At 40.1% G+C, this 18376-nt stretch overlaps 2 protein-coding genes across 3 annotated transcripts; one reads left to right on the top strand and one right to left on the bottom strand.

The window, feature by feature from the left end:
• The first annotated feature begins 187 nt into the window (after positions 1-187).
• On the top strand, positions 188-6520 carry LOC136433362 (uncharacterized WD repeat-containing protein alr3466-like). Of its 2 annotated transcripts, none has more exons than XM_066425496.1 (11): positions 188-301; positions 878-1059; positions 1512-1721; positions 1891-2550; positions 2837-3423; positions 4216-4380; positions 4665-4782; positions 4978-5091; positions 5451-5559; positions 5806-5887; positions 6103-6520. In XM_066425496.1, exons 2-11 carry the CDS (start codon positions 910-912, stop codon positions 6218-6220), a joined length of 2313 nt encoding a protein of 770 aa, XP_066281593.1. In that variant the 5' UTR covers positions 188-301; positions 878-909; the 3' UTR covers positions 6221-6520. The 2 variants fall into 2 exon arrangements, with proteins under 2 accessions (XP_066281593.1, XP_066281592.1); XM_066425495.1 differs by having other exon boundaries at positions 191-305.
• Positions 6521-6746: 226 nt separating this feature from the next.
• LOC136433364 (TBC1 domain family member 23-like) lies at positions 6747-18057 on the bottom strand. The gene is made up of 19 exons (XM_066425498.1): positions 17823-18057; positions 17031-17142; positions 15263-15368; positions 14468-14672; positions 13949-14072; positions 13426-13550; positions 13170-13216; positions 12690-12793; positions 12138-12266; positions 11686-11781; positions 11209-11379; positions 10980-11022; positions 10565-10674; positions 10056-10186; positions 9485-9570; positions 9188-9320; positions 8770-8828; positions 8388-8523; positions 6747-8155 (listed from the first exon to the last, which is right to left on the bottom strand). Exons 1-19 carry the CDS (start codon positions 17861-17863, stop codon positions 8074-8076), a joined length of 2040 nt encoding a protein of 679 aa, XP_066281595.1. The 5' UTR covers positions 17864-18057; the 3' UTR covers positions 6747-8073.
• Positions 18058-18376: the final 319 nt, after the last annotated feature.

Raw genomic sequence — 18376 nt, 5'->3', positions numbered from 1 at the left:
GAACTCAGCAGACCATTTCATGCCCGCGAAAAAACGACAACGGAATCATCAAACAACACCAAAGAAAAAATTCATGTTACAGATATAGCCCTAAAAGTAAGACTTTTCTGTCTTGAAAAAAATTATTGCTTCGTTGAATCTGTACAATTTTGATCAGAGTCACTCGCTTTTCAAAATGCTAGGTTTCTGTGCGTGTCTGTGCCGCATCAGCAGTCTCCAAGGAGTTTCAGCTGCTAACAACAACACGAACTTTGACAGCATGGCATGACAAGTGCAAGTCACGGCCGGCAGCAGGAGTTTTGTAGGTTCATACATTCTTCTCCTTATACTGATCGCATTTATTGACACATGTAGACACCAAGTAGATGCAAGTGTGAACTTTTTAGGTCTTTATGACACTGTTTGAGATGCCATGCCATGTCACGACAGGACACCTGCAGCCTGTAAATCCACCTGTTACGCTTTGCACCTGTAAGGGCAAGAGCCTTCACACAATGGCGCAGCTGCCCGCAGCATTGGTACCTGTGTAATATTCGCTCCAATTTCTGTCCTGGCTATAACGTTATAGAGATTGATAAAATGTTATTCTACTTCATATATGCAGAACTAGAAAAAATGCACTTTAGAGGGGTCTTTTGGAAACGTCCTGCTGATTTGTTTACAATACAATTTCAGGGCGTGGACAGGAGGGAAATGATAGGGGTGACAAAAACATGTTTTGTAAAAAGAGGCAACATTGGGGGTATTGCCTCCTGATACAGGGTAAAAGGCCCCACCAGACGAGAATTCCATGCTATGGTAAGATTGGTTGTTCTTGAAGTTTTCTAAGTTAGCCCTTTGTTGAATGATTTTCCTCACTCATCTGTTGCACTTACAGTTTAAGGAAAAGGATTCAAGAAGTAATTAGCCATGGCAATGGAAAAGCAGCACACCCTGAAGGACACCCATAACCACTCGGTGACGGCCCTGGGACACCACCCCACTCGCAGGGAGATCCTGGCCGGGTTCGAAGATGGTGTCATCAAGGCCTGGGAGTCGGACAGTGGGAAACTTTCACAGGTAATGCAGAATGTTACTTATGTTTCTTATTCTTTTACACTCATGCTAAATGCTAGTAATAGTATTATAGAAAAAATGTTTGTCTCAAAATCAGGCACTGTGACTTTTGGGTCAAAATCTTAGTAGCTTTTAGTGGATAAACTGATTGGAACAGTTTGCAGAGGATACCTGTGTTTTGATTTGGTTCTCATCTTGTAATGTTACTACATATCATGTGCATGGCTATTTTGAAAAATAAGGGTAACCACAAATAAATGAATCAAAGCTGTGACTAGCTGTCTAAGTACATGTGGATCATTCTGGCTGATTTTGTGACTTTGTAACTTTTGTAACCCTTGTTAACTATTGTTACTTTTCAACTCTTTGTAACTTTTGTTACTTTGTAAGGACTTGCCTGTGAAGGAGCTGGTTATCTCCCTTTTGAGGAACCACCTGTTTTCTGCCCCCTGTAGTGTGTCCAGGAGCATGCTGGGTGGATCACTGACTTCCTGTTCTGGGCTGATGAGAAGCTGCTGCTGTCTGCATCCAATGATGGGACCATCCTGTGCTGGAGCGCAGGGGGGACTGTCCTGGACCGCATCACCTTCGGCTACCCCATCTACAAAATGACTCTCAATGTCAGACGTCATCACCTGATTTGTGGATTCAATGCAGCTGTAAAGGTGTGGCATATTCGCAGTTGATCTTTTTCCTTTGTAATTTTGAGGCAGAGGGATTTTAAGGTTTTCTGACACTTGTTGTAATAACACTAGCTCACAGATAGTAGCCATGGTAATTTTATGGTGAGGTTCACAATCACCTGCTTATATGTGACTTTTTTTTCCTTTCCAGCTCTTTGATCTTGATGAAAACAAGGAAAGTGGGCATTTTATCAAGATGAAGGGGGCACATGTTGCACGGGAGCACACTGACATTGTCCGCTGTATCGTCTGTCATGAGAACCGTGTGTACACAGCTGGGTACGACAGGAAATTCATGATCTATGACACCATCACCTACCCTGGAACAAAGGGCTTAAATGTTTTATACAGTAACCACAATGCACATGATGCTGGCATCAACTGTATGATCATGGTCAAGGACAGTGAGAATAACACATGGATCTTAACCGGCTCTTTTGATAAGACTGTTAAGATCTGGTCCCCTGACGGGCAGTTGACACATAAACTAGATGGCTTCATGTCTGCCATCACCAGCATCTGCTACTGCAAGCCCAGCAAGACGGTCTGGGTGGGCAGTGGTACATCCTACGCCAGTCTGTACGATCCCAAGTCAGGAGAAAATGTCTCCGACTTCATCGGCACCTTCCAGTCTGAGGGGGAGCAGACACTGAAGTATCACCTGCAGCTGCTGTGTTTCTGTCCTGAGTTTAACCAGGTGGTGGCCTCCAGCAGTCGCAGGCAGCTGTTTGTGTGGAAGTACAACACCTCAGGCTGCATAACGGCACTCAAGTGTAAACATGCTGTGGAGAGTCTTACATACACACAAAAGGTAACACTGCCAGGTCCTTGCATTATGCCCCCCTCAAAAATACTTTGTTATTCTGCCTGTAATGTAACCTAAACTACACAGTGACAGAGAGTAGAAAAAAGTACCGGTAGGTGGACCTTCTCTTGATAATACTGTGGTTCAATTTATTGATTTTCAAAAGTGCTTTCAATTGGGTGAAATGAAATTGTTTTACCATTTTGCATACTAAATATGACACTTAATATTTGTACAATGTACACTATAGCAAGTGTTTTCATGAAAAATATTTTTGTTCTATTGTCCTTAGGTCCCCATCTTGATCTTCAGTGGAGGCAGCGACGGCATGTTGAACAAGTGGGAGAGACTCCAGACCAACACCTTCATGTACAGTAAGGAATCCTTCCTGTACAGTGAAGCCCAAGCCAAGTTAGCCGCTATGTTGAAAATCAAGAATAAGAGAACAGAGAGTGACTCTTCAGGACATGGCCATCAGGCTGCCACAAGGCAGCACACCATGAACAAGTCCTTCCTCCCACCTGGTAAGAACCGCAGGCATGCCAATGTGGCTTTGCTACGGACAATATTTGTGGAGAGCCTGGACCTACTGGTCGCTACATGTGAGGACAGCAACATCTATGTGTGGGGCTTTGATGACGAGGCAGCCACAGTACTGCAGAGGATGCAGCCATCGACCTCGGAGAATCTGGTTCAGAAGTACTTCATTCTGTTGAGTCCTCAGTCACAGCTGCTGCCCAAGAACGGGACCGGTCAGTTCGAGGAACACGACTCAGTCACCAACCGTGTAGCAGGTTTCATCTGTAAGAACGTGCTGCAGGGGCATAACAGCTGTGTAACATCTGTCTTTGTGGTTGGACGGGAGGCTGGTTATGACAGGTTGGTAAGAAAGTATGATATCATACTGGTCAATGTGACAAAGCCTCAAACAGGGCTTGCTCTACCCAGTCGATAGAATATTGCAATCAGCTAAATTATCAATGCTGTTTAGATAACTTTCTACGAAAACTCTTTTGTTGCTTGTCTTGTAAAATCTGTTTTACTGTACATTCTTAGACTTGATTTCATATAAGAATTTGCTGGGATTCTGCTGGCTTATAAGTTATAACTAATGATTAATGCTGAAACTCTCCTGTGAGGAGTATCAACTTATGTTCCTTTGATCTTTGATACCTGCATTGCTAAGGAACCTTGGAAAATATGAACAAAAAAATGATGGTAAATGTATTTTTTTGTCTGCACTATTGGTTGCACATAATTATACTGTTACACTAAATCACAGTGAGCAAACAAGAAGCCAGATTCTAATATAGTTTTGATGCCTTTGTTTGAAGTTGCATGGGCAACTTCTCTGGTTGTTGCAGACCTAGCTTCACATCAGTGGCATGCAGAACGGATACAAAGCTGGTCAATCTGGAAACAACTTTTGCACTTTGCAGCTCTGCTGACTGAAATGGAATTTATATTCACATAACTCACTTTCTTAGAGTGCTCACTTTTGGTCACAGCTTTGTATCCTTTAGTAGTGGGGATTTCTAATGCCCTTTGATATGATGTAACATAGATGTCAAAGCCTGAGAGGCCAGCTTGATCATACAGTTAAATTCAGTTTGTACTATTTGTTTTTCCAACTTTTGAAGAGTCATACTTTTTACCATTTTGCATGAGCAGAGCATACTTGGTAAGTGGAGGGTGGGACCGCAGACTCCTGATCTGGGACTTGGCTGCAGGGACCCTGCACGACTTCTTCCGCAGCAGCACCCCAGAACTAGCCCCTGGAGCACAGGAGCTGGCCTGTGATGGCATTATCATTGACATGGCATACTGTCCCAAAAGGTAAGTACTTATAACGTAGCGTACATACTGATTTCTCTGCTTAGCACTCAGCATTTGGGAAAGAGTATGGCAGTTAAACATAACCAGTGGACTAGCCCCCTGCTGTAGTGATTGCAGCTTGTGCGGCCCAAGGGCTACTGAAACGGAGATGGGCACCGCCCTATGCACCATCTGGTGTGGGAGGGAACTTTAAACACCTTACAGCTGTACTGTTACAATGATTTAAACTTGATACATCTTGTATTACTTCAGACTAGGCATAACCTTCAGCATTATTTCCACAGGAATGAGTTTGCGTATGCCTCCAGTGATAAGATGGTGTACATCCGAACCTTCAGCCCTGTGGGGAGCGAGATGACGCTGGTCAACACACTACAGGGGCATGAGGGAGAGATCACACAGGTCAGGAAGCACTCTCAACACTTACCGATGATAATCACATGAATAAAGATCCAAATCAGCTTTGCAATCAGAATTGTTGAGTTTACAGTTAAAAATTTGGTTTTAGATTTCCAGCAAAGTGGTTGAGTTACATTACCATGAAAATGGGGTGAATGATAGTACAAAATGTATAATGTATTGAATTTGTTTTTGAAGGTTCGATGGAATCATCTGACAGACAAGTGGGTGACAGCTTCTGAAGACGGCACACTGCGGATTTGGTCTGAGGACGGCATGAACTGTGACCAGATCCTCAACGTCCACGGAACGGTATGCTTTACTGTGGTTGTGCCATTATTACAGCAATTTGTAGTGAGACCTCTATCACTTGGGTAATTCTAATGATATTAGTATAAGATTATCATTGAAATGATGTTGCGATGTCACCACCATGCATATATCTATACCAGATACACGTCAAACTTATGCTGATGTCCCTCTCCTTGGTGCTGAAGTGGGTTGTAATGATACTGCACTGTCTCCAAATGGTTTATCACTTGAACAGACTGATGTGCAACCTACCTGTATCAAAATGTCCTATGATGGTCCACTGCATATGTTGGTGATTCATGTGATAATAGATGAATTAATCAGTTAGTGACTTCAACTATCATGTTGTGTGCCACCAGGTGAGTGCCCTGTGCATCGACCAAACCAACGGCTGTATGGTGGCAGGGGTGCAGGATGTCATCAAGGTGTATGAATCAGAGCAGTATAAACTGGTGCAGACAAATGTTGGTAAGTTGATTTGAACTCCATATCATAGCCATGTGGAATGAGTTATCAGGGTTGCCTCTTGCAATAGCATTCACAACGACCACTACATAACACCATATTTGGATGTGGGCTTGAATGAAGTTCTAAATGAGAACATTGTAGCTACAGTGTCTTTTCTGAAGATGTGGAGTGTGTACGGTTGACTTGAGATTGTACAGTACTATTTGCCTAGCATATTTTCAATATTTGTTTCTTGTCCTCCTACAGGCCACACAGATGCCGTGCGCTCCATAATACACATCCCAGAAAGGGCACAGTATGTTTCCTCTTCATGGGATATGACCATACAGTAAGTATTTTTCTTGCAATGTCTATTATGCTATCCTGCTCTCTCCAAAATGCATTACTTGCTCCATACCTGCTTTTTAAACAAAATTGATGCCATCAGGCTACATCAGCAGGGAGATGATTAAAATTCAAGTCTCCATGTATAATTTCCAAGTGGAAAGAATATATTAAGTGGCCGGTACTGAATCTTTTATCTTGCTTAATTGTTGATTACAGAATATGGAATGCTTACAAGAAACCTGTGCCTCGGAAGAAGGTACAGCTGGATGAAAACAAGCCCAAGACTTTAATCTTCCAACCAGGAGGGACAATCAGTGACCCTGTGTCAGAATAGATCAATGGACCATGGCTACCAACATCAAATGTTTTTAAGAGATTGCAATTTCAATGTGACTTGTGTATAAATGTACCTACACATGCAGTAAGCCCAAGTGTACAGGATGTATATTTAACAGGATTTTGTGGGGATGCCACAGCACAGTAACTAAAGTGACTATGCTGCTATTTTCTACTTCAAATACTTTTTTTACTTCAATGTATGTATGTTATACATATTTGTAATAATCAAATTGTATACATCCAACAGCTAAATTAGGTGGCTATGTGTTAAATAAATATTTACTTTGATGATCTACATGGAGTCATCTTTGCTTTAATCTTGGTCCCTGCCATAAGTGTCATCAAGTGTCACAACATTTTTGAACCCACAACTCAAAACACACAGTGTAGGACATGATCAGAACTAATGAAAGTTTTAGTCAAACCATATCTATGTCTGAGTGAATCCATCTAAATCATCAGTTTGGTGTTGATTACATGGCAGTCATCACTTTGTTACAGTATACAAGAACACGCGTCAGTTATTATTGGCCTGGTTTAATGAAAGTTTGCAAAATTCTGGGCTGCCACGTCTGTACATGACCCTGTGTGAATGCAGTTTGGCACAAAGACACCAGGATTACCTCCACTGAACTCAGCCATATGTAACATCTTTGATTTCATACAGATCTTGAGTGGCAAAGTGAGACATTTTCAAAGCACACAGCTGCTTTCATCTCTCTCCACTCATTGTGTACCCAAACCAATGTACAGATTACTGGTACGTAACTATATTTGTATACCATCATTATACTTTTATCTATAGTAAATTCTTTTGCTTGCATGGAAAGTATGAATTGAGGTGTTTTCTGGGATTTTAACTGATGTAAACACAGAGAATCCCTATAATGCCTCTATTGATTCAGATGCTAATATCTAGATCATAAAACAATACAACCTAACAAACAAAAAATTGCACAGCAAAATTATGTGCGCTGTAAGACCCAAGTAATAGCAATAATTATACAATACAGATATGTCAATTTATGTGCCACATAGCAAAGGAAAGCACTGAAATAAGGGTTCATAAAAGCATACATTTTTACAATAGCCACCATGTGTTAGAAAAAGGTACTGTCTGCTCCAATAGGGTTACACACCACCCTTATCACTGACACACACTGTTAAACTAGCAGAAACACAGACTAGCTTTGCCTGCTGTTTCACATGGCATAGCAACACTCAACTTTATCAAATATGTGCATGGCAAGCTTTGTTTGTACAGAATGCAACGTGTTCACTGTCATTGAAAATTGATGCAAAAATTGTACTAGAGTTCTTCGTGTTAGTCTTTCTTCTTACACTATGCTGAAAAGTTTTGCACAAATCTGTGCAGTAAGTGGAGTAGTAGAAAGAATCACTTTACTGTAGAGCCTTACTGTAGGTCAGAGATTGTGAAGTCGTCTTCGTCTTCGCATGTTAAGTTCCCTAAATATCATATTATACCGCATTGTAAGATATTTCCTCTTGTAAGAATCATTAATTAAGGTAGGTTGAACAACATATTATGCGCATTATACCATCTATGTACCATTCTATAATTGTATCACAAGCCTTATTGGTCTCAATTTCACAGACAACAAAATATCCTATAAATGAGTGAAAACATAAATTAGCAAGGAAAATGCACAACAAAACACAACAGAATGCAGGGAAGGTACGGACAGAACAGGCTCAGATTGTTGGAAGAGTCTCAAAGCTGTCCTAAAGGAAAATCATCACGGTGTACTGTGCCCTTGTGCCTGTCTGTCCACAGCTGAACACTCATCCATGGAATCTGGAATTGCACAAATGGTGTCTTGCAGGAGGTCAACTGTCTGTGGCATCCAACACCTTCAGGATTTGCTCCTTGATAAATCTGGTGCAGGTGGCTGCCTCCGGAATCAGAAACCTGGACAAAACAGAACAGACCAGTACATATTTGAAGACTAGCCTATCATGAAAAATGTGAACAGAAGATTTGGATAAAAGACAAAGCTGTTTCATTGCCTGAGTAAGTTGTAACGTCCACCATGAATCATTCCTTAGCTAAATCGAGTCGCTACTTAAGGTGGTTAAAGGTCTTGTCATGTGATTCCCCAAAACCTATCTGCTTCTGAATTTGAAGACAGTTCTTGGCTCACCTCTCCATGCCAGTCACCTGGACACCCTCCTCCTCACTGATCCCATACTTGAACGTGATCAAATCAGGATGTCTTTTCTTGGATGTTATCTTCACAACTTCTGTTAGCGCATGTCTGGACTGGATGAACGACATTCCTGTGGATACAAGAATTGTAGTGAAAAAGGGCCCTATTTTTCAATGACACTATTTTGTACATTGCTTCCGACAATGCAAAACTCCTCCTAAATCCAAAGAGTTGATACATACATGTAAACCTTTTAAAGCAATGTCTATGCACAAGGTGAGATAGATGCATTAGATGTTTGTATGTCAACTTCAACTTATTGTCTGGAAAAAATTAAAAGGGTAATGTACATAATTCACGTCGTCAAAAATCTCACCTTTTCTGTCTGGATTGTCTCTCAAAACATACATGTGAGTGCTGGTCAGTAACAGGTGGCTGAAAGTGGACAGAAGGAGAAAAATCAGCAATCATTAAGGCTTTGTTTTGCTTCCAAGCTATGTCTATGTACTAAATGTTTCTTGATCAGTTAAGCTAAATTCTCTTGATAACTACTATGCTGACATATTTAAGGAATAGCTTGATAGTAACTTTACATTTTGATTATAGATTTAAAGAAGGCACAAATGGTAAATTTTGCTGATTAAATTGCTGTTATCCACAAGTCAATAGATACAGATGCAGAAAGGAATCCAAAGTCAAAAAAATTTGACATCCTGTTAGTATGGTGTCGAGTATTTATAAAATTTAAGAAAATTTTTTTTTGCTGTACAAGGTCCTTGATGCAAACAACAAACCTTGGCAGTAGGTGACCAGACTCCTTGACCTCTTGACAGGGAAAGTGCTGAATAACATCTGGTTTCTTCAACCACGTGTCCAAGTTGACTACTTCATGTTCGTCATCAGACACACTGAAGTTGTCCATCTCATCTGATGGCAGGATAAACATGCACATCAGTATAATAACATATAAAGAAAAATCTTTCAAAAAGAAAGAAGGTAAAAGATAACCAAATCCTCTCAAAAAGTACCGAAAAAGACTCATAAAGACAAAGATTGAAATCTGAGAAAGTAAACGCCAATAAAGAACATACCGTGGTCATCTTCTTCATCCCCAATACTGAAGACTGGTTTGACACCACGGTAGGGCTTGCCTACTTTGTCACTGCTGCTTACATGTCTAGAATACACAGGGAGTACATAGACAGAATTTATTTCAATTGAAGTGTAATCGACCATGCATGAAAATCTACATGGCTACGAGGTGTCAACACATAACTTACATCTTAATATTGCGTTGAATAAGTGTTTGTGCTTGATATGATATGATGTCAGTTTTATTTTCTCTCATTTGTCAAACATCCGAGACCCAAGATTGATGATGCGCTGCACGGACATGTCCAGGTCAGTACAGTAATAGCACCAGTCATTCCACACAGGGTTACAAACTTTCTATAGAGCTTTCCTGTCTACGCCAAAAATAGTTACTCAAGCAACTGGATAAAATTTTGTGTTCTTTCCTGTCTGTTTAGCATAACACCAGTTCAGTTCAGACCCATTACCTCAATGTTCATAGGGGCGTCACAACAGCCAACATCAGTGATGCAAGATAACACTAGAGGTCATCTAAATTGTACCAACAGCATCAACATTGAAAACACTCACCTTTCTACAGGCCCAGCCCCCTCTGCCAGTTTGTCCTTGAATTTGGAGAGTTGTTCCTTCATGACATCTGACTTTTGTCTGACAGCACTGGACAGTTTGTTGATAAGAGATGCTCCCTGTGCCCCAGATCTCTGTAAACCAAATAATCATGATTGTTACATGTGTTCCGTTTTCAATGTCATAGCGAAAAATAACACCATTATGTTTGGAAGTGTCATCTTCTATGTTGTAAACTGTTACAGGGCAATACTGAATGTTACAGAAAACACATTTTTTTGAAAAGAGAAATCTCATTCAGACAGAAAAATTATGTATATTTGACACTTTCCGGATGAAAGATATACCTAAGTTACTGTCATAAAACTGTATTCTGCAAAGACTATAAAAATATTGCTTCACAAATCACAATGGATGTATTCATCATTAGATGATGACAACTTTATCTGTATCCACAGCCTGTGCTTAAGAAATCACAATGTTTGTACAAAGCAGGTAGGGATGCATCTTACCCCATCATGTTCCCCATTGACATCCTCCCCTGCTGTAGACACTATACAGGTCCTGACTGAGAAGTTAGAATCACCTTTTTCTTCTCTCTTCACAAGCTCAGTGTGTAGTGCTGCAGAGATACAAAATCATTATTTCAAAATTGAAGGTGACTTACATGGACTGGACAGAACTTTCTTACATGTAGACATACTAAACTGACTAATCAATGGTACAAAAGTTCACTCACTGTTAAACAGTTTACCTACTTAAAGCTAAAAGCTTAAAAGCCAAACTGAACCTTCCCTCCGAAAAAAAAAAAATCAAATAGAAGGACTAAGAAATGCAGAATCAAAAGGAGAAGACACCTTAAAACAATGGAAGATTGTATATGGTAAAAACAACTTAGTATCATAAAAACTATTTGAAGATACTTGCCATGATAGCCTCCTCTGGCTAAGCTGATAAAGGCTGTATGTCTCTGTAAAATGAAAGGAGTCACAATTAGTTTCTTGAAAAATCCATTCTTTGCAGTAGAAAACAAACATAACACATTACACAAAACGTGGCAAGGCATTCTTCTCTCTTTCGTTATATTGAAGGACTAGATATTTGTCCACAAAATCCTACAAATAGTATCCAAGAAAATGCCCCTCCCCTGACCTACCTGTAGGAAGTGTGCCACCACCATGTGTACATACTGGTCCTCCTCGTCCCGCCCACTCCCCATGAAGCACAGGTGTTCCCCACCTGCCACCGATCCTGCTGCTATCGCTGTGCGCTGGGCTGAAAACAAGGCTTGCACAGCCAGGGCAAACTCAGTCGGGACCTGCAACATCTATGACAAGAAGCGCTGATATTGACTTCTGTCTTACCATGGAAACACAGAGGCTGACAGGAGTGGCAGGAGGTATACATATTGAGCTGGGATTGTTATTGAGGGTGAGAAACATCACTGGTCAACTTTAACTTCTTTGTGGCTTTGTTTGTGGCTATAAGTACTGTAATTTTAAACTTAAGCCATGTATCACAGAATGAAAAGTGAAGCTATCTAGTATAGTGCAGGGATTTATGCTCCCTTCACTTCAGTCTAAATCCATCACTTGATCTCACAATTAAACAAGAGGAGAACATTAGTACATACCAGATTAGCATCTAAATGAAAAGCAGTGGAAAGATGCCCAGTATTGTATTGGTCAGCAGGCCTGCAATCCACAACAAAATAGTGGACACTGTCGCCCTGGAGTAAGAAGGTATTACAAACTGATCAATGGAATGGAACTTTTAGAATTTAGGCATCTTAGTTGTCATAATGCTATAAAATATGACAATCACTTGAGACAGCACCAAAGAGGCATGCTCTTTGACTTACATGACAACTTTAGGATGGGCTCTTACATGTTGTCAGTTTGCACATGATAATGAACTGATCTTACATATAACCATTTCAGCACTGTAAACCTGTTTGGTCAATAACCTTCTATTGGAGATAAAATCTGAGTGGATGTAATAGCAGTAATAACAACCTGCGTGTTTCTAGCAATCTATAATTTGTGAAGAGCAATGGACAGTTACAGTCTTATCTACCCCACTTACATTAGAGTCCTCGGTGGCCTGCAGTAGTTCAGCCACAGACACAGGCAGACACAGGGCCTGGGACAACATCTCCTCATTACCTGCATCTTCCCTGGCTGTCAGACTGCCTCCAAACATGTACTGGTAATCCTGGAACCAACAACATGATTAGACTCTTCTTCTTAAGAGAAACAGTCGGGGTTTTCGCGATGAACTCTTCAGCGCGAACTTAAAACCACCGTGAAAAGCCGTTCCATTATGTGACTGTAGCACTACTATTGTTTCAACTGCAAACTCAAAACCACCGTGAACACTCTATTTTCTCCCTACCACGAAATTAAATCAATGCAAAAAAAATTCTGCATTTACAGTATCTAATGTAATGGCACATTTTCAAACTTTTTAGTTTGATAAATTAATATCCATTTTTGGCATCTTATCTGTATGTGACCTCTCATCCAGGTCCTGGATCCTGGTCGCGCATCCTTTATCGACTAGGGGTGCCTGTTTTAACCACAAGTACATTGAGACTGTAACCTACACAAGGGCGTCTTGATGACAAGAATTCCTTACCTTTCTGAAAGACTGGGGAGTCCTTGAGGAGTAGTACAGAGCCAGAGCACAGAAATCCTCAATATCTTCAGCCTCAAGCTGAGCAGGAAAGACTTTTAAAGTATCTGCAGCAAAGATTGTTCAATGTAGATCAGACATCACAAATGTGTTTTGTTTAATACCTTGGTTATCACTCAGTGCTTTCCAAAACGTTTAATTTGAAAAAAATAATTAAATGCATAACTACTAGTACATATCAAGCATAGTGCCATAAGCAGTAAAAAGTACAAAGCTTTATTGTGTGATTGCCAGTTAAGTGTATCAACTGCTACTTTTTGTCGGTAAATGTTGGTCTTGAACAAAACAGTTACTGTAATAACTGCCATATCATGTCTTGGCTTAATAACTTTTCTTAAAACTTAGGTCCTTACCCAAATAAAACATTAAGAACATGGATGAATGCATCAGCTTAATCAGAAACAACAGTGTATGTGTACATACCTATAATGACCTGCTTGTCTTCATTCTCCATAGGGAGAATCTGTTCTCTGTGGGTGAAAAGTAAAGTTGCTTGATAAACAACATCACTTAATTCAAAAGGCTTTCCAATCAGCATGTCAATGGAAAGTGCTTTAGCTACATGGATTTGGAAAATTGTCAGTGTTATCTAAAAACAAATCTCTTTCGAACGTTTCGAGTGACATCCATCATCATTCTTCTTCAGTTTCACCAACTGTCAATTTCAAACTATACTTACTTGGCATTGACAAGTATGACTAGTGCAAGGAAGAAGAGGAAGAAGGGGTCAGCCTGCTGTAAGTACAGGTCCCACATGGGCTGCACCACACCCAGCTCACAGGGGCTCGCAAACAGGCTCTGGATCTGCAGGGGGAACAAAGGGGAACAATATAGGTGCAGAAGAATAAGGCCTCAACATGTACATCCTTCAGGAAAGAAAGTAGACATTTTAAGTGTTTATGATACTAACGTTTGAATACAAAAGATGTATGGATACATAATATAACACTTCATATTTCCACCTGGCAATACGGCATGCTAGTATTGCTACATGTATTTCAAATATGGTATGAAAGAGCAGTCTGTCATTACACATTTGGTTGACGAAGCGCTTGTGTTATTGTGTTAAAGCTTGTCATCTTTATACCACATATTAGATATACTGTGAATGTGTAACACCACCTGATGCCAGCAAAGCTAGCTACTGTAGCTTATGCTGATAAAAATACCAAAAGTTTCCAAAGAACAGAGAGAATCCTTACCCACATAAGAGCGTACATCTCTGCTGATATCCTTTTAGTGTCCAGAAAGTTGCAGAGCTCAGGATCATGGTACAACAGTAACAGTCTGAACAGGTGGAATGGCTTCCCATCAACTTTGCAGTCCCTGATGAGAGAGGAGAAAGAACAATCAGAGTTACTTCTTCCAACATTTCATCTCAAGATTTGACAAAAAACGGTGTACAAAAGTAAGGAAACTTCATAACTATATGTTTTACTATTGTTATTGTTAGAAACAGTGAAGAATATCTGTATTTAACATTTACATACACTGTTATGTTTCCAAAGACATTTTGCCGATTGTATTATGTGAAATCTTAAGGGTTACATTAATATTGACTTTTCCCTCACAGTTACAGGAATGATTGAGCATTTGATCATATTGTTGGAAGTTCAGAACACATCTTCTAAGTTAGTTAATAAGTTAAAAATCATGCATGGACTGATGGAGTAGACAATGCCTACTGTGTGTGACATGCTTAACTATTATTCAGTTATTACCTTGGAATATATTTGGTCATGACGGCATAGAAGCAATTGTACAGATCTTGTCTGGGTAGACGAAGTGGAATAAGAGGAGCCAGAATATCCACCCAGCCATTCCTAGAGGCGTACTGTAGACTGCGAGACTTCGCGTAGAACGTGAGAACTGACTCCATGTCACTCAGGAGGGCCACCTTTTCCTCTTCCAGATCTTCATACTTTTCTATATAGAAATGTCCTTCTAATTAATTATCAGATATAATCATCATACATTAAGATTATGTTACCTTAAATTCTAAATAACTTCGTGATACAGGAAGAATTGGTTGCCCTACATGTAGCCTGTCAACAAAATGATGCCCATCATCCTAGCTTTATTTTTAATAATTCTAGATTTGTTTTCAAAAGAGCTTGTCCAGTTGCCTTAGCACAAATAGCTATAGAGTAGTGCACTGGGAGAAGTACAAAGATTTAACCAAATAGTTTCCCAACTTGATGATCAATTGTAACGCAGTTGGTCCCTCATGACCTACTTTGTTTGTATAGGCATGTATCACACCAAAATCTATATATCCGTACTTAATATCAATTGTGCAGTTTTTGTTTGGATGGTTATGAAAATCAACCACTTTTCTTAGCAGCTGGTAATTATGTAATGTATCCAATGTCTCTTTCAAGTTTGATATAGTTAAGTACGGATATATAGATTTTGGTGTGATACATGCCTATACAAACAAAGTAGGTCATGAGGGAACAACTGTGTTACATGTATGATGTCACACTTCATGATACTGTTTAGTAGAGCAGTCTTACCAAGAAGGTCGAGGCAGTCTTGCCTGAGGACGTCCTGTTGTGGTAAGTCAAACACTCCATCCCAGGACTCCATGGAGTCTCCCTTTGCAGCTACATTCAAGCAGATCTAACATGGGGAAAATGTTCAAAATGTTTAAAGTTCCAGGAGACTTCTACAATGGAAAAGACCTACTGATACATGTACTATGATGTCATTACACCAGTTGCTACTATGTTGTAGATTTGACAAAATAACCTGCCGTATTCCATCTCAACAATTTCAAACAAGGTGGTCAACTCCCTTAAAGGAGTCCTAAACTCCAGAAGGCGGTGTTATTTTCCACTAGATTATGTATCAATCAATACATAATTCCGCTTGTGGTGACTTACACAAGGTGTGCTTTTTAAAACAATATGATACTCACTAAACCCCTGCAGACCCTACCAGTGTATTCCCTATGCGTAAACATACATTTTCAGACGTGGATATTTTCGGGGTAAATGAAGGTGGTTAAGGACAATAAGAAGACCAATTGTTAATAAGATATACAAGAGCACATAGCAAGAAGATCTTTCTTAACCACCCTGACATTCTTTTTGTAATCTAACTTTTGTAAGGCATGGTCAGGCACATTGTAAAAAACACATAGGCTGAGGGTCACCTGGGGAATTTGGTAGAATACTGAATACTTTTGGATGCGCACGGGATAGTGGGTACTTTATCGAATACTGTAAAAAATATTCATTTCTACTTCCTAACATTACCATCCATTGGAAAATAACTCCCCCCTCTGGACTTTAGGACTCCTTTAAGGTTTTGTATAGTAGATGACTCCGCACAGATATTGATTTAATCTTACTAACAACGGGCACCTTTGACTCCTTCGAGATAGATACCCTCCCAAAGACTTGTCAATAATCTGATTAAAAGGAAACTCAAGGCATGCTATGGAATAAGCAAATCTTCCCTCATCCCTCGTGGTCTGTGTATGTCACAACGTCCATTCGTTATGCATGATAATGGGGGAGCGTCTGTGACAGAGCCCATATATGCCTTCACAACAAGCTAAACATTCAGCCTTTCAGGGCCAATATTTGACATGCAACTATTTGAAGAAAGAACTTAAGAGCTTGCCACCATAGATTTTTTTTAATACTGATTTACACCAGTAGCTAAACAATAGCTTAATGGATAGCTCAGTGGAACTGAGGGACCGAATCTGTCAATGGCCATTTTCAACTTACTGGCCATGGTGTATTTTGACCAGGTGTTGGCGATTGGTTGCTTTTGTTAATCATCACTTGAATATGTGTACAATTTTAGTACAATCAATCATGGTGTTGTATGTTTTTTATGCTGTAAGAGGGAAGCTGGGCCAGGAGGTGATGTCATTTAGCATAACTGCTGTTAGTTGGTTTAGTCTCTGCTGGTAGCAAACACATTTTCTTCTGTCACCGTTTTTTATTGTATAAATGTATTACAAGGACCATAGCCATAGGACGAATATATATATGTTGTAAATACATGTAGCTAACTGTGGATCCAAATAAATGTCAAGTCAAGTCTGACAAAGGCAGTCCCGTTACTGTATACTGTAGCTATCATCAATGTGTCCACAGGTCGCACGCCTTAACCACTTGGCTAAAAGGTCTAGACCAGTTAGACTGGCCAGTTGGAGGCGCTTGAACCCCACTGTAGTGCGTATTACGTGTAGTATCAATAACGAGCATGTGAGCCTGACATAAACAAGTTACAGCTGTGACCAAGAGACAAACAGTTCCCACTCACCTTCCATACTGCCGCTCTGAGTTCCTCAGGAACCTGTCGACCCTTGCAGATGTTCCTGATGATTCCAATGTCACAGCTGCCTTCTAACACAGCTGTCTCCAACTCCACCTGCCTGGGGAGCAGGAGGGGTGTGTGAAGATGATGGGGAAATATAACATAACTTTTTGACTTGACTTCTTACGGTACAAATGACAGGTATCATTCTGTTGTCATATCAAAATGATGAGGTGACAAGCTCTGAGTGAGTCTTTGGCAGGGATACTCAAATTGAGTCTACCATGGCAAGTTCAATTGTCATGTAACTTAACGTTATAACATTAATTCACAGCTGATCATGACAAATGGTATCCCAACTTTGTTGTTAAGAAATGTCAAAACAACAATAACGTTATATGATCATTAGGTCAAACATGCTATAGATGTGCAAACATCATATTTTGTAAATTTGTGTAAGTCAGTGATTATGCATATGTCATGACCACATGACCATCACGTGTACATTACTATGACCATGAAACGGTCCAGTTGCTGCTTGCTTGCTATGTTTACCCAAGGTTAGTGTACAACCCCTCCAGCTGTCCTCTCACTACCAGCTACTGTCCAAGGGGCGGGGGGAGGGGGGTCGAGCAACCAGACTTGTTATTGTGCTGTCGTGACGACGTTACGGCCCGTCCTAATTTTGTCAACCTCAAAGCGCATCTTCAAGTGCGGCGGAGCGTTTGAGAAACCACTTAACGGCCCGGAGAACGAGCTATTTCAAGTTACAACCAGCAGAGTAATGTCCATCCTTACCAATCTTCCGACTCCAGCTCCTGTTCGTCTACTTCCGCCATCTTGGTGACGTGTCCAACGCAAACATTCGTGATTAATGACGTTATCACTAATATGCAAATATCATCCCACTGATCAGCTTGGCATTTAAGCAACTGGTTCGATATGACGCTATTAATTTATACTGATAGGTCCAATATTACGACAAAAGAAGACTTCCGTCTTCGCTGGCCACTTTTTAACAAGACCTGAATGATGACGTCATATCAGTAGTATATTGCACACAGCACGAATATTATTCTAAGGAGGCTAATCATGTAATAGCGCAATGTGATTTCATACGTAAGAATTTTGATAGCTTACATCTGTTTTCGTTTTACTGTACTTTTACAATCCATGCAAGTGCATATTACATACTTAGTTTTATGTGTGCATATTTTTAATACTTTTACCTTATTGAAAAAATAATGATATATTGGCTATATATGTTACTTAATCTCCTTCTGATGTATTTCTAAGAATGAGTGCATCTTTTATCAAAAGTTAGCCTTTTTCAAAAGTTAACACACTTTCAA

Source organism: Branchiostoma lanceolatum, chromosome 4, assembly GCF_035083965.1.
Source record: "Branchiostoma lanceolatum isolate klBraLanc5 chromosome 4, klBraLanc5.hap2, whole genome shotgun sequence".
In the NCBI taxonomy this organism is placed as follows: Eukaryota; Metazoa; Chordata; class Leptocardii; order Amphioxiformes; family Branchiostomatidae; genus Branchiostoma; species Branchiostoma lanceolatum.
This window is presented reverse-complemented; position numbering and strand designations above follow the sequence as displayed.

Excerpts from the sequence above, each read along its gene's own strand:
- LOC136433362 (XM_066425496.1), top strand. The coding sequence starts at position 910 with ATGGCAATGGAAAAGCAGCACACCCTGAAGGACACCCATAACCACTCG. Across the intron at positions 1,722-1,890 it reads GATTCAATGCAGCTGTAAAG|CTCTTTGATCTTGATGAAAA; the intron begins GTGTGGCATATT and ends TTTCCTTTCCAG. Across the intron at positions 5,092-5,450 it reads TCCTCAACGTCCACGGAACG|GTGAGTGCCCTGTGCATCGA; the intron begins GTATGCTTTACT and ends GTGTGCCACCAG.
- LOC136433364 (XM_066425498.1), bottom strand. The coding sequence starts at position 17,863 with ATGGCGGAAGTAGACGAACAGGAGCTGGAGTCGGAAGATTG. Across the intron at positions 14,673-15,262 it reads AGACTGCCTCGACCTTCTTG|AAAAGTATGAAGATCTGGAA; the intron begins GTAAGACTGCTC and ends ATTTCTATATAG. Across the intron at positions 12,267-12,689 it reads CTCCCCAGTCTTTCAGAAAG|GATTACCAGTACATGTTTGG; the intron begins GTAAGGAATTCT and ends TGTTGGTTCCAG.